Source organism: Mastomys coucha, unplaced genomic scaffold (genome assembly GCF_008632895.1).
Source record: "Mastomys coucha isolate ucsf_1 unplaced genomic scaffold, UCSF_Mcou_1 pScaffold13, whole genome shotgun sequence".
Taxonomy (NCBI): domain Eukaryota; kingdom Metazoa; phylum Chordata; class Mammalia; order Rodentia; family Muridae; genus Mastomys; species Mastomys coucha.
In genome coordinates this window covers 33,237,285-33,253,625 of record NW_022196895.1, presented here as the reverse complement: position 1 = coordinate 33,253,625, position 16,341 = coordinate 33,237,285, and the positions used below count along the sequence as shown (strand labels likewise).

At 41.7% G+C, this 16,341-nt stretch overlaps 1 protein-coding gene across 27 annotated transcripts in view; it reads right to left on the bottom strand.

Moving 5' to 3' along the window:
• The window catches only part of LOC116087034 (protocadherin alpha-4), a 245,621-nt gene that overhangs the window by 10,455 nt on the left and 218,825 nt on the right, over positions 1–16,341 (bottom strand). Inside the window, exon 4 of one of the 27 annotated variants that reach the window (XM_031365442.1) lies at positions 14,897–15,194. The exons of the other annotated variants lie outside the window; for them this stretch is intronic. Within the exon in view, the coding sequence (XP_031221302.1) occupies positions 15,181–15,194 (14 nt within the window). The 3' untranslated portion in view covers positions 14,897–15,180. Of the gene's footprint in view, positions 1–14,896; positions 15,195–16,341 lie in introns of those variants that run through there. 27 annotated transcript variants of the gene reach the window in all.

Here is a 16,341-nt window from a genome sequence, read left to right as displayed (position 1 = left end):
GTCACCAGAAATGACCCTCTTGGTGTTTCACTCTCTCTGGGTGGGATGAACTGATCTGGAAAAAGATTCTATGATTGTTTGGTGCCTTGGGCCACAGCTGGGCTAATTTTCAGTAATCTTGGAGCGGAAGAGAGAAATACAGTTGGCATATTTTTAAAGCCACAGCTCTCGCTTTGTGCCTGAAATAACTCTGTCATTTCTAGGTTAAGAGTATAAAGGCATCACGTGCTCCAGATCCTGACTCAAACATTGGAATGACTGGTCTCATACCTCCCCACCTTCCTAGCTTGAAAAATCAAATCAAACTTCTTCCAATGTCTTCCACAACCCAGCCAGAGCTCAAGCTGCCTGCTTTCTCTGTTTTATTTCCTGGCTGCTTAGGTTCTCTAGGATCTAGAAAAAGGAATTTCCCTTTATAGCATTTCTTCTCAAAAAACTATTCCGTATTCCTCCATGGCAGCCGACTACTACACCCTAAGGAACAATGCTTCAGATTCTTCCGGATTGGGTCACAGATTTGAATCAGGATCTCATCCTCACTATTCATATGCTATAAAACCTTGAGCAGTCTCTTAACTCTCTCGATACCTACCATTTTCATGTGCAAAACAAAGATGACAAAATCCACCTAATGGGATTGTGAGCGTTAAAAGAGACAGGGCTCATAAATTACACAGAATAATACCCAGCATAAGGAGACACTGCAATAAAGAATAATTATCATTAGTACATATACTGCTGTTAATTTATTTCTGTGGGCAGTACTTCTAAGAAATCTCTTTTTCAGGGACCCTCACCCCAGAGGGTCTGACCTTCCCAGGGTCCCTGAGGATTCCCTTTCTAGTTTAGAAGTACCTGGGAAGGAGACAATGATTTTTCAGGGCCTCTGGAAGTGATTGCTTAGTTACACTTGGTAGAAAGCACTCTAGATTAGGTATCAATAGCCCTAGGATCCTGGACAATAGTGACACATGCCTTTAATCCAGCACTTTGGAGGCAGAGGAAATCCTATCTCTGTTAGTTTCAGGCCAGCCTGGTCTAAAGAACAAGTTCTAGGACAGCCAAAGCCTTGGGTTCAAACATCAGCATCACTATTCTTTCTCACTTCTTCTACATTATTTATATAACATTGCTTTGATGATTTCCATCTGTAAAACAGATAAAATACCTTCTCCTCAAAAGCTTTATTACTTATGCCACTAAATGTATGTATTTACAACAGAGTGGTCATTATAGCAGGTGATAAGAATGTGGATATGAGTTAGGAAGATGAATATGGACATGTGTCCTATTCTTGAAGAGTTACAATATAGTGGGAGAAATAGGTGTGCATACAGTTTTACGGTAGAGTAACTGGCATAAAGATAGTGCTCGCCCTTTTAGAGGAAGTGAAATAGTTTGTCACTTGCAAGAAAATTCTCTCCTCCCTCTGCTCCAGGATTCGCAATGTACCTTAATGATAGGATTACTGTGAAGTTGTTTTTTTTTTTTAACCCTATGACCTTACAATTCTACTTCTAGGAATACATCATACACGGATATTAGTGAAAATGTACAAGACATATGTATAAGAATACATATATTGCATTGTTTACAAATGAAGATACTAAAGAAGTGAACTGAGTAAAAATAAATTGAATTATACAACTTAGTACTAGCTGTTTTATCAAAGAACGAAGTTGATGGGGGGAAGGGGTGGAGAAATGGTTCAATGATTAAGAGCATTGGCTGCTATTCCAAAGGACCTGGGTTCAATTCCCAGCACCTGCATGGCTGCTCACATGTGCCACAAGACAGTTCACAACTGTATAATTCCAGTTCTAGAATATCTGAAACCCTCACACAGACATACATGTGGGCAAAACATCCATGTACATAAAATAAAGAATAAGTAGGTCTGTTTATACTGACTTATGTATTTATTAAATACACAAACACATACAATGTATTGTAAAAAGACACACCTGATGTACACTAGCATTCATAGCAAATCCCACTTTGACTTATGAAAAATGTATAAGCTAATATCCAATATATACAAAGAACTCAAGAAGTTAGACTTCAGAGAACCAAATAACCTTATTAAAAATGGGGTACAGAGCTAAACAAAGAATTTTCAACTGAGGAATATCGAATGCCTGAGAAGCACCTAAAGAAATGTTCAACATCCTTAGTCATCAGGGAAATGAAAATCAAAACAACACTGAGATTCCACCTTGTACCAGTCAAAATGGCTAAAATCAAAAACTCAGGTGACAGCAGATGCTGGCAAGGATATGGAGAAAAAGGAACACTCCTCCATTGCTGGTGGGATTACAAGCTGGTACAACCACTCTGGAAATTAGTTTGGTGGTTCCTTAGAAAATTGGACATAGTACTACCTGAGGACCCAGCTATACCACTCCTAGGTGTATACCCAAATGATACTCCAACATATAACAAGGACACATGCTCCACTATGTTCTTAGCAGACTTATTTATAATAGCCAGGAGCCAGAAACAACCCAGATGTCCTTCAACAGAGGAATGGATACAAAAATGTGGTACATCTACACAATGGAATACTACTCAGCTATTAAAAACAATGAATTCATGAAATTCTTAGGCAAATGGATGAAACTAGAAAATATCATCCTGAGGTAACTCAGTCACAAAAGAACACACATGGTATGCACTCACTGATAAGTGGATATTAGCCCAAAAGCTCCAAATATCCAAGATATAATTCACAGACACATGAAGCTCAAGAAGAAGGAAAACCAAAGTGTAGGTGCTTCAGTCTTTCTTAGAAGGGGAACAGAATACTTACTGGAAAAATATGGAGACAAAGTGTGGAACAGAGAAGAAAGGAAAGGCCACCCAGAGACTGCCCCACCTGGAGATTCATCCCATATATAGTTACCAAACCCAGACACTATTGTGAATGCCAAGAAGTGCATGCTGCAAGGAGCCTAATATGGCTGTCTCCTGAGAGGCCCTGCCAGGGCCCTACAAATACAGAGGCAGATGCTCACAGCCAACCATTGCACTGAGCGTGGGGTCCCCAATGGAGGAGTCAGAGAAAGGACTGAAGGAGCTGAAGGTGTTTGCATCCCCATAGGAAGAACAACATCAACCAACCAGACCCCCCAGAGCTCCCAGGCCATCAACCAAGGAGTACACATGGCTCCAGCTGTGTATGTAGCAGAGGATGGCCTTGTCAGGCATCAGTGGGAAGAGAAGACCTTGGTCCTATGAAAGCTCGATAGATGCCCCAGTGTTGGGGAATCAAGGGCGGGGAGGTGAGAGTGGGTGGGAGGGTGGATGGAGGAACACTCTCATAGAAACAGGGGGAGGATGAGAGGGGGTAAAATGAGAAAGGGGATAATATTTGAAATGTAAATAAAGAAAATATCCAATAAAATAAATAAATAGAAAAAATAAGTTGCAAAAAATGTATACATTATAGAACTAAATAAATGTTTTAAAGTTTGATAGGGTGAACTCTAATGTAAGCTAGAGATTGTGAGTGACAAGGATTAATCAGTCTAGTTTTATCCTTAGTAGCTAGTCTACCTCTCTGGAGCAGAGTACTCTCGGTGAGGGACCATCGTGCATGTGAGAGGGGGGCACCATACTTCCTACTCTAGTTTGCGGTGAACTGCTCTAAACATAAATAAAGCTTGTTAGCAGAGGATGGTGCTCAGACTCCTGTCTCCCCTGCACTCAGGAGGCAAAAGGCGGCAGGATTAAGGTTTAAAGCCCACCCTGCGCTACACAGCAAGTAGTCCTAGGTTAGTTAGCTACCTAAAGAGATTCTGTAGTAAGTAAATAAAATTTATTAATTAAAAAGTATTTGGAGGGTGTGCACAAAATTGCTAACGTGGGCTGCTTCACTGAAGGGGAGCAGTTGAGAGAAAGGCATTTTTATGCAAGCAGTACTATATAGTTTAATATACATCAACAATATAATTATATTTTATCTTTAAAATTTTTAATGAGCACCCTGGGAGATGAGCATCACACTAATGATGGTAGTTGTTACATGGGCTGGTAGAATGAGGCATTGCTCATTGTTTTAGTTCAGCAGAAATTTGATTTTCAAAATTTTTGTTTCTTCCATAGCAAGGACCTATTTCATACCTCGGAGTGTCTCATAAAAATGGGGGAGGGTCGTTAGGAAATTAAGAGCCTCAAGGAGAAGGACTTTAGTGTAGATATGAGAGAGAGTGCAGCCAGTCACCTGAGAGAGTCCAGAAGTGAGAGAAGAGAGAGGGGAAGAGCGAGAGAGAAAGAGAAAAGAACCAAGAGAAAAAGAGGCCAAGGGCGGGCCAAGAAAGCTCAAGACCTAAATGGCATGGTTATATAGGAATCAGAAGCTGGGGGAGGGGAGGTGAAATTCCTGGGAGGGAGAGCTTTAGGGTCGGGGCGGAGAGATGAGAAGCGCTGGGTGGAGGCACAGGTGAGCCTAGGATTTGGTATGCTAATAGACAACACAGTAGCTATTTCTCCCAGGTTTCTTTGGGACCTATCAGTGATATCTTTCTAAGAGTGGAGGTCTGTGAAACCAGCCTAGCCTGGCAGGACCTAGAGCCCGCGACTGACTAGTATCCTCCTCCAGCCCAGTGACAGTCTATTCCATAAGTGTTGCCGCTTGCTGCCCAATCCCAAAGTGTGTGAGGGCGCAGTCATCCGTGCCCCCCCCCCGCCCCCACCAGTAAAGCATCCTGTGCCTTTGGTTGCTCTTTGAAACTTTTCTCCTCTCCCCTCCCCCTCACATCGCAATCTGTGCTTCTCAGAAGCTGGCAGCTATCCCAGGCTCTGGGTTGCTGTGTCACTTCTCAGCCTCAAGCAACCATTTCTAGACAAGCAGTGATAGCTTCGTATCGAGGACATAAAATGGAGACTCTCTCAGAACACCACAGTGACAAAACGACAGGAGCACGGAAAACCTTCACCACCATCACCACCTTGACCTACACACTTCAATCACAGCCATGTAATCTGGTAAAACTATTTCAAAGCCTATTTACCACGTGCCAGGCACTGTGATATTTTAAACTGAATGAAAACACTTGCTGGTAGCATTTTAAAAATTTTTTTAAATTTTGTTTTGTTTTGTTTTGTTTGTTTTTTGGTGATTGACACAAAACCATCCAGAGCAATCTTCATGTATTGTCTAGTCTCCCTTGTTTTACACACTATTGTACAATTTGGTGACACAAAAGACACTTTGGCACTGTGAGGTTTACTAAATGGTGGTAATACAAAGTCAGCTTTAAACATGCCTGCCTTCATGATACTCACTGTCTCAGATATGATCACACCGGGTCCCCCTCAATTGACTGAGAACACTCTCAGTGCAGTCCTATGTCTGCCTGTGGGAGACAGGGTGGAGGTAGTATTCATTTGCCTCCCCTTTACTTCCCTATCTGTAGACATCTAAGGTTCCCAAACTTGTTTGTTAGCTTATTAACTCATTTTGACACATCACACACAGGCTGATTTCTGAAGATTTGGTAGAGCTGAGAGAAATTAAAAGCATTTTGTAACAACAAACTAGGGGCTCCACTGCCAGATAATTAAATTGCCAGTTTAATTTTTTCATTTTTTGTTTGTTTTTTAATCAGAGTATTCAAAGTCCTATAAAATCTGACTTAGTCTGCCTTTCTGTTCGGATTTCCTTTTTGCTTTTCTACCCTGTCCACCAAGGGCATGCCTCGTAGTCACCTATGTTGGCATCAGGAGCTCTGAAACCCGTGACATCACATAGGCAGGACCTGCAGATGTGATGCCTGTTGCCAAGGCAACAGCCACCATATTCCCAGAATCCACTTGGCTCACCTTCCACCTTTACCTGTGTCATCATCCACATATAAAGAAAGCCCCCCCTTACCCCCTTCTCTTTCTCCTGCCACCTTGCCCCTCTCTCTCCCAATAAACCTCAGGCGGAACTATTTGGCCTGGTGTGGTCCTTCTGAAGCTGCATGATGTTCAAGATCATAACAACCAAGATTATTTAACTTCTCTTTATTTTTTCATGTATTGTTTCCTTTGCCTGAAATTTTCTTCCACTCTCATACATAACAACCAGACATGATCTCTAGATTCTCAATTCCATCTTCTTCCATACATCCATCACTCATGGCTTTAGAGAAAGGGTTTGTGTCTTGCAAAAATAATTTGGGGGATCCTCTCAGAAAAGATGGACCAACTCAACTGACTTACATAAAGTTTGTACTGAGTACAACAGAGTCAGACATTCTGGACTGCCTCCCCACCCCCAATCAGCCCTGTCCGTGCATGGCCAGGCTGTTTTTATCACATGACACTGTTATCTTTCTATCTTTTCACATTTCTGTTCTCCAATATATTATTATTATTAATTGTTACACATGTAGTTATTAAATATTACACATTTCATATTTTAATCATATCAGCTGGATTAGAACCTGGTCTAATACAAGAGCTTAATAAACAGTTGGTGATACTATAGAAGGTTCCTACCAAACTCAATATGGAAACCAAGCCGAGGAAAGCACTGCTGGCAAGGACTCCATGTTGCCATCTGTGACGGGGCAGTGGAGGATAGAAAGAGAGAACAGGAATAAATGAGAATTTTAAGAAGAAAACTTGAGGATGGAGGCCAGCCATGGAACTGTAGCAACCTGCCTGGGCATCAGCTGGTGTCAAAGTGTCTTCCTAGTGCCTTTCAAACAGCCACTTAGAGGCTATTATCCTGGAGGCCAGGTTATGACCCTGAGTGAGAAAGATCACAGAAGCCAATGTACAGCTCTAAATCCCTGGATTCAAAGATAACACACCAAAAGAGCCATCCTCCCAAAAGAAATTTCCCAGAGGCAATTACGTAGAATCAACTTATTCTTGGCCTAACACAAAGAAATCGAAGTGACAAGGACCACTGACTGAAAAGTCCCATGACAGTAGATCTCAGCGACGGCACTGGACTGACATCTCAGTGCCATTCAGAACACACAAGGATGCTGCTCCTGAGGAGGCTCTCTAAGGGCCCCAAGGCCTTATCACCATCAGCAGTGGGAAGAGTCATCTGCTCTCAGAGAGCCTTTGCAAGTGCCTTGCCCATGGTATCTTAGAAGAAACTGGTGGTCGACTTAGGTTCTTGTGCAAGGTACACCTAAGAAACAAACAAACCCTGGGATACCTATGCACACAGAGAGCTGGGCCCCAATTGCCCTACTCCTGTCTCTAATGTAGGAAACCACTTTGTGGAAAACCTGAAAAGGTAAGGAATACTGGCTAATGCACTTCCCATCCTCAAGCTTCCCATCCCAGTTCGCATGTGCGCACGCGCACACACACACACACACACACACAAACACACATACACATACACACACACACACACACACACACACATCCTGTTCTTAATTCTTCTCTGTTATTCTTCAGGTCCATCCTGGTTGTGCATTTCCTTCTTCCTCTTAAGCACAGATGTTAGGGACAGACAAGACAGGCCACATGCATTGACGGTTCCCCGGCATCACTTCATGGACAGTGACTTTTTTAGCAGCTACTAGGCCCCATGATTACTCTTTCAGAAGAGCTTTTGGGTGCTTTGTACCATGTCTTCTCCTGCCTCTGCCAACCCTTGGAACAAGGTTCTTAAGCCACATGCACATCAGTCTGCATTAGGCTTCAACATGGTGATGTAGTGGGAACTATTCCCTTTTTGTCTAGAGAGAGGAGAATGGGCTCTTCTATCCTTTGGGTGATGTGCTCCGGAAAGAACTAGAAAAAAAGGAGACCTTTAACTCTGCTCCTTTGTTTACTGTTCCTAGAAAATAACTGTTTATTCTACAGGGGGGAGGGAATATGGAAAGTCTGATTTCAAATAGACTGTGCCAAGTATCAGCAGTCACTGTATTCACAATATACCTTACCTAAATTCTCTTTCTTTATTCTCCAGCTTGTACTTGTAATGAGTAATCTATCAACCAGGGTAGCTCTCCCTTCCCACCAAGGGAACTGGATACCTATTTTTTTTTCATCCCTTTCATTTTGGAAATTGGAGGCCCTGATAGTATTCTACAGATTATTTTTGCCAATAACAACAATACTAACTTTGATCATTCAGCTCCTTCCATTTGTTTTTTAAATTTTATATATTTATGCATGTACTGTTGTATTGTATAATGTAGGGGTAGTGCACGCTCCAAGTGAACATGTGGAAGTAAAAGAACAACTCTATGGAGTTGGTTCTCTCCTTCCACATCCATGTGGGTTCCAGGAATCCAACTCAAGTTGCCAGGCTTGCAAGGTAGGAATTTCACCTGCTGAGCCATCACACCAGCCTTGTATCTGCTCTTAGTTTGTTAAGATTTGGGGGGAAAAGATGATTAAATACTCCCAGCTAGAGGTAGGGCAATTAGTAACTCTCGAAAAGGATGTAAAGTCATGTTCCTAATATGTATCTTAATTCACCTTCACCTTTATTAAACTATCTACCTGCACATGCATGCAGGCACATGCACACACACAGCTACTGCTGCTTGGATACCAAAGATCCTGTCATAGGTAAAATGATGTGCCCTTAATCAAAGAGGACCTGTACATGTGTTATATTGCATGATAAAAGTGATCTTAATCCTATATGATTAAAGATCTTGAGATAGATTACACTGGATTAGCTAGGTGAGCTCAGTGCATTTACAACATCCTCAGAAATGAAAAAGAGAGACTGATTTGCAGGTGCTACATTGCTGGCTTTGAAGCTGAAATAAGGACCCAAATGCTTAGAAATGCAGGCAGCCTCTAAAAGCTGGAAGGTGTAAAAGCATGGGTCCTCTTATTCTTTTAATGACTTTTGAGACAGGCTCATGCTATACTTCCCACCCTGGTCCGCAACTCCACATCTTCCTGCTTAAGTCTCCCAGTTGTTAGAATTGCACTGTTGGAATTACACCCATGTGCCTCCATGCCCAGCTTTTGGGAGTTCTTCTAGAGAGCCTCTAAAAAAATTGTAGCATTTCCAAGTCCATTATTTTAGCCAGCGGAGCCTACTTTGGGCTTCTGATCTTCAAAACTGATAATCAAGTTATATTGTTTTAAACTACCTATTCGGTGTTAATTTGTTGTGATCTTTGGATACAGAAGTATAATTTGTACCCTAAGGCAGAGTGTTGCTGTAACAAATAACTAGAAATATAAAAGTGGCTTTTAGGCATTGGATAGAGTCTAGAACAAATCTGAGAGACAGGATAGAAAGGATTTCAACTACTTTAGAGACACTGGTAATAGAAATGGGTACTAATGATTCTGCTAGAGAAGACCCATAAAAGATATAGGAAACATGATAATCATTTCCTAGAAAATACCTAAATTCTTGTGAATATACTATTCATGCAAACATATATATTGAAAGTGCTTGGTGTGGGGCTCAGATAGAAATACAAAACATGCTATTGGCAATTGAAGGAAAGTGGGTCCTTGCTTTAGTGTCTGGAATATACCATGATTTAGCCACATTTAAGACTTTGAGATGCTTTAAGATATCTCAAGCCACAAAATTCATGTGAACTTGTGATAGGAGTAACATGAAAGCTACAGGGTACTGTAGCTGGCCAAGAGCTCAGACAACAAACCCTTCACCTGCCACATTGGACATGACAGCAAAACATGGTAAATGAATAGGTTGGCAGCAGGAAGATATGGGCTGAAATGCCTTTTTGGCACTGTATTCATTAAAGAATTCAATAATTTTTTCTTAAGCATTCATTGGTATGTGTAAGCCTTTTACTTGACACTGAAAATACAAAAGTCAGCAAAACACTTTGATCAGCTGCATGATATAAGGAAATCATTTATCTCTTCTAAGCCTCCACTTCCTTCTCTGAAACATGGGAATGATAATGAACTTCTCTCTCAAAGTTGTGTAAAGACTGGGGAAATAGCTCAGTTGGTAAAGCCTTTGTCTTACATGGAGAGAGATACTGCACAGAGACATTAGTTTGAGCCCTAGACCCATGCTTTTTTTTTTAGAAAGTCAAACATGGCGTTGCACGGAGGAGGCAGAGGCAGATTAAACCTTAGAGTTTGCTGGCTAGTGGGAGACCTTGTCACTAAATAAAGCTGGAACGCACCTCTGAGGCTGTCCTCTGAGTTCCCCCTACACACACACACACACACACACACACACACACACACACACACACACACACACACACACACGGTTATTTAGTTATGTAATGCCTGTGGAATGCTTTTATCAGCATCTTTAATAAATAGTGGATATTGCTGTTAAATCTTCCTCTTGTTCTAAAAGACTGTTTCTATAGTACAAAAGACAATGGTTCAAGAGTTAAAGACTTTAAGAGCTGATCAACAAAGACCTTCCTATTAGTACAGTCACTGGGAAAATCTCCCTAGGGCTGTTTTTTCCGTGGTTTAGTATTGAGTTTTGCTGTTGTTTGTTTCATTTTGTTTTCCTAGAAAGAGAACTGGGACTAAAGCTCAGTTAGCAGAGCACTTGCCTAGCAAGCACCATGGGAGGAGTTCTATCTCCAGTCCTAGGAGAAGGTAGAAGGCAGGGGACAGCTTTCCTAGTAGACTTTGGGGGAAAAAAAGCTGGGGAGAGGGGAATTGTGTTCTATGGCTTGTCAGCAAACTCAGGGACTCAAATGTATCTTCTTCATTGTGTTCATATCTGGTGATCCTCTGCCCCCCAAAATCTAGCTCCTATTGAAGAGGGTTGGTGAGCATCTCTTCTAACTTGTTCACATGTTCAGTGGCTTTAGGGCATTCATCTGACCCCAGATAATTATGGAAACAGAAACGGGACACATATGTTCTTAAGCAACACAGTATGGATACTGTAGAGTTAGAACAAAAACAAAAAAGAAAAACAGAAGACCTAGGGAATATCACTTCATTACTTAGTTTTGGCCCAGCGAGGCATGTGAGCAACAGCTCTGGGCAGAATTGGACATTAACTCAATATGTTGAAATTTCTTGAATCATCAACACTGACCTTGCTTGTTTAGGCTTTGTCTACAAAGCAGCCCACACTCATTTTTCATTTTTAAGTTGTTTTTTTTTTTTTTTAAACAAGTGATGATACCTGTATTCTAGAGACTGAGTGTTTGGAATACAGTGGGTAAGAGGTATGACTCTGGTAATAACAAACTTCTCATGATCTCTTTTCTCTTGTGGACCCAAATCTGGCCACCCAAAGCTGCTACTTCATACCTCAAATTTCAGTGGTTACACCTCTTAGGTACATCTTCTACAAAGCTCTCAATTTAAGTAGGAACCCAAACACCCCCTTTCTTGGATTTCCTTTGGTAATATCACCTTCAGTACTAGTCCCTCCCATCCTTTACTTAGTCCTTCTCTTTAGAAGGTAGACAAGATGGCTCCTGAGGAAGTGTTTGGCTTCAGGAGGTAGATTACGTAGAAGAGCATCTGTCTCTACTTCCTACCCTTCTGCTGATAGACAGCAAGGAGGCTGCCAATGCCAAGACAGAATAAGTCCCCTCTACAACCCACACACTCACTTCCAGCAATTAGAATCCTTATGTGCCTTCTTCCCTAGAGACCCCTGATCTACAGTCAACATTTGACCTGAATATGTTTCTCCAGATTAGGCAGTGACCTTCTCAACTGGAAAGCTGACTGCTTCTACGAAGATGATTGTTTTATCAAGTTCCTTTGGCTGGCTATCTCCAAACATTCTTGCTATAAAAGTCCCTTGCTATCACCATGGCAGGCTTTAGTTTGTAGCTTGCCAGTGTGGGTGAGACCAAGGGCAAGAAAGACTCTCTGGAGCTACAACACTTAAAGTAATTATGAATGGTCACGATAATTCTACTGTAAACCAGGTCAGAAGTACACTTTTCTTGTCCAAGGGCTTTCCAAATAGGAGTTCCCAGACTCCTAATCTAAACAATCCTAGTGATCTTCCTCACAAAAGGAAACACAGACTCCACCCTTCATTTCCCCTTCCTCACAAAGTTTTCAAATAGCAAGCAGCCTGCTGTCTTTAGTCTTTGTGCTGCTGAGGCAAGTGGAAAAATTGGTAAAGTCTCCCTTTCTTAGACTTTCTACGACATCGGGAACTACCTAGCAGAACTTGACTCAGACTGCTGATAACAGGCTTTAAAAGTCAACAACAGAAAAAGTGAATATCAAGACCTAGACAAGTATTTCAGAAATCCTGTTTCTTGGGGTTTTGCTGTTGTTGTTGTTGTTTGCTTGGTTAGTTGGTTTGGTTAGTTTTGTTTTGAGATTGGGTCTCGATATATAACCTGGCCTGAAACTTAGTATATAGACCAGACTGGCCTTGAATTCCTGATGATCCTCCTGTGTCAGCCCTCCTGAGCACAGGAATTACATGTGTGTGTACAACAGCTGGCTCCACACAACCAGTGAACAAAAGAAGACTAAAGCATATGATTTTTCAAAAACATAGTCAAAGTTGTCAGGAGAAAGCTCTCCAGAGACAATACTCTATTGCTCCAATGTAGTCAATATTAAATGAATCTATGACAACCAGAAAAACTATAATGACATTCTATTCCTTGCCCAGCATTAGCCTGGGTCTTTGCACCTGTGGGGTTCAAGGGAAACTTTAGCCCTGGGGGACAGTTTTTGGTGTCCACCTCTTATCACTGTGTATGTCCTCAAAATGTATGTCAAGAAGCACACATGCATGCATATGAGTTTGAGTAATTTCCATGAGACTTAGAGTATCCTTTTGAAGATGGAAGAAGTTCTTTTAATACATGTCATGGTTTCCAACCTTGACTGCATTTGGCCTTGAGCTACCAGCACTGGAAAAACTAGTATGGGGGAAATGTACAGAAAATACAGGGGGATAGAACTATCATAGAAACTACTTATTACACAAAAAATTTTTTAGAACATCAAGACATTATCAACTCCATCCTTTTACAGTCAATAAAAATGGAAGGTGCCGAGTGTCCCTCCAAGAGATGAAGAAAGGACACATTGACAGAGGCAGCAAAGACTTAAGCTTTCTGGCTTCTCCTGGGATAATTCTTCTTGCTACCTCCCTCCAGACCAGACCAGAACAAGCAAATCTTTGTGTATCATGGACTACATGGAGAACTCCAACAAGCACAATGAGCTTCACACCCCCTGAAAATGAAATTTCATCTTCCAAGGGTCTGCTTCCCTCGCCCCACTAGAGATCACTCACTAGAAATAGCTCTTTTCCTGGGCTGTCAAAAGGAAGGTGACAGTGGAGGACACAGAGAGAAGCTGCCCTACTCACAAGATCCCTGAACTCATTTTTTTTTTTCCTAATAAGGATATGCACACACCTACCAGGCCTGGCATTGCCATGACAACAGCTGAAGTCCAGGGTGAACAGGTTAGTGGAGCAGCATGCTTTCTAAAGTCTTCCCAGAGGGCCTGAGGATGCACTCACTCATGAGACATAAAAGATGTTGACAGTGCTCCTAAATGGACTCCAAAAAACTTACTGGACACGGTTTCTTTGGGAGGAGTGATTAGGGATGGAGTCTATATTGAGTCTTTCCTTGGGGACTTGGCTTGGTTAGAAAGGCAAAAATCTATAAAATGAGTAAGAACTTGGATCCCCCTATAAAACTAGGACACATAACCAAGTACATTTCCTACCGAGTAAAGAGATGTGACAAACCAGGACAAAGGAAATCCTACCAGGAAATATAGACACAAGCACTTAAAATTTCAGTGACACAGCCTCCCACAGAGACTATTCAGAGATCCTCGGGTCTACATTTTGAAAGTAAAGAAAGGATAGATTCATCGTTAAACACACACACACACACACAAGAAATTATAAAAATAGCTCTTTTCTCACTAAATTTGTTTGGACTCTAACATGTGAGTGCTATGCCATTTAATTACTTTAATGACTTCATAACAAAGATGCTATTCTTACACCCATTTCTCTGAAAAACAGACAGCATAGAAAGGCCCTAGGAGCATACAGCAATTGAGCAGCATAGCAAATATCACAGGAAGCTTGCTCTGGGTCTGCAGTTCCAATGCTTGGCAATTATCTCTCGGGTCTGGGAAAGGCCCCTGTTTCCCACAAGAATCATAACAGATGGCTTCCGCACAGTTTCTGAGCCTCTAAACATACTAGGCAACATCAGAAATATTTACTCTAGCCCAGTGCATCTTTGCTGTTACTAATTTGTGATTTTGGCACTGGGGATTGAGCCCAGGGCTTACCCACATGATAAGTAAATGCTCTACATTCGTTTCACCTTTTATTTTAAGATAGCATCTCCTTATGCTTACCCAGGCGGTTTTGAACTTGCAGACCCCTGCTAGCAGCTCCTAAGTAGCAAAGATCACGGACCTGTGTCAACAAACTCACTTCTAGAAGGATTCCTAAACTTTAGGGTATGTTGGGATCCCATGGAGAGCTTGCCTGAACATCTCTAACAAGTCCGTAGTTGTTATTGGTACTCTATCCCAGGAACTGCACGTTGCAAACCACTGCCCAGTACCCTGAATTCTCTAGCTAATAAGCCTCATTGCCTTAGAGCCTAGCCCACCTAATTAATCTTTCACTGTTTAGTTCCAGGTCCCCCAGGACCTTGCTTCACAAGCTATGATGTTATCTTTGGCAGAGCTGTGTGCCTTGGAATTCCCTGAGCTCTTGATAAATAGAGAGGACAGTTATTATACCCTGTTATCCATGGGGGATGGACTCCAGGATCATCACAGACAACTGAATTGGTTGATATTTAAATTCCATATAAAATGGTGTAGTGTTTGCATGTAATACCACAGTCCTCCGGTGTGTTTTATATCATCCCTAGATGAGTGGTGATGCCTAAATACAATGAAAACGCTATGCAGGTTTTTACCTTGTACTATTTAGGAAAGAGTGACAAAGAAAAAAAATTCCCTGTACATGTCTGGTACAGATACATTTTTATCACATATTTTGTACTTGTGGTCGGTTGACTCCATGGACCCAGAACTTGAAGATTTGCTTAGATTTCCCACTCTAAAATATTTTTCACTGTTGCCTTTTCTTTTCTACTGTGGTTGTTTTTGCTTATAATGTTTCTTTTTCCAGAGAGTCTCCCATGAAGATTAGGTAGGCCTCAACTTGATACCCTGCTACCTTGCCGCAGAGTCTCTGGTACTGATGATGTGTGCGCTATCATATCCAGTTTGCACGTGTCCAGTTGATCTTCAGAGTCTAAGAACTGTGTAAAGAAGAACAACTAATAGGTAAAAGCAACCTGACCCACTGCCGACAGGCAAGCCAGTTCCCTGGCAGGCAGGGCTCATCTTTTTTAGAGTCTCTTGGGATTCCCTCTAGGAATTAATCACAAGAGAACATTCATTAAGACTTTGTCGGGGCATCCACTCAGACAAAGTTAAAAGTTGAACACCAGTGCCTGGCCCTTTAATGTCCCTGCCTCTAAAACACATTCCCTCATCCTTGCAGAGGCTGAAACTGTATTTTGTGCATTCACTGTTTAGCTAATTTTCTCTGTGCTCAATCTCATGGGAAGCTGGAGGGAAATAAGGAGACATGTGATCTAGGTCTGCTTACACAAAAGGCAGGACTGGAGAATGGGGTCCAGTAATCAGAATTACCCAATTTAATGCCTGACTTGTTTATTCTACAGAAAACATCACCTGTGATGCCTCCATTGATCCCTTCAGAATATAGCTTCTTTATCCCAGGCTTCTGCAGACTGTGAAGTTAAATGAAGAGCTTACCAGCAAAGCCGAATTAAAAGGAGAAAAACAACCACAAGAGGCACACACATGAGTAAGGAACAATGCAAAGTGGGCCCAGGTTCCTTTATGCCCCTGGTCACGGCCACTCTGGCGTTGGCATAAAAGGATGGTCATTGGCAAAGACACAGGAAAAGCTCAGACACAAGTGGAAGAGGCCACAAGCACAAGAAAAAAAAAAAAAAAACCTTCCAGAAACAACTGCAGTTTCACCATGAAACACATGGAGTGACAGAGTCAGTGAAAAACAGGCTTTCTGGGGCTGGAGAGATGGCTCGGTGTTTAAGAGCACTGACTGCTCTTCCAGAGATCCTGAGTTCAAATCCTAGCAACCACAGGGGAGGACCATAGGGTGGCTCACAACCATCCCTAACAAGACTTGATTCCCTTGTCTGAAGACAGCTACAGTGTTCTTACATATAATAAATAAAATAAATATTTTTTAAAAATTTTTAAAATAAAAGGAAAACAAAAGCAGGCTTTGTTTGAGACTAAAAACCAAGTTCAGAGAAGGATTTTCCTTTTCTTCAGGGAGCGATGAAAAAAACCCTCCCTCCCCACGCCCAGAAGGGTGGCAGTGGGTGACTCAACTTTATAGATGGTGAG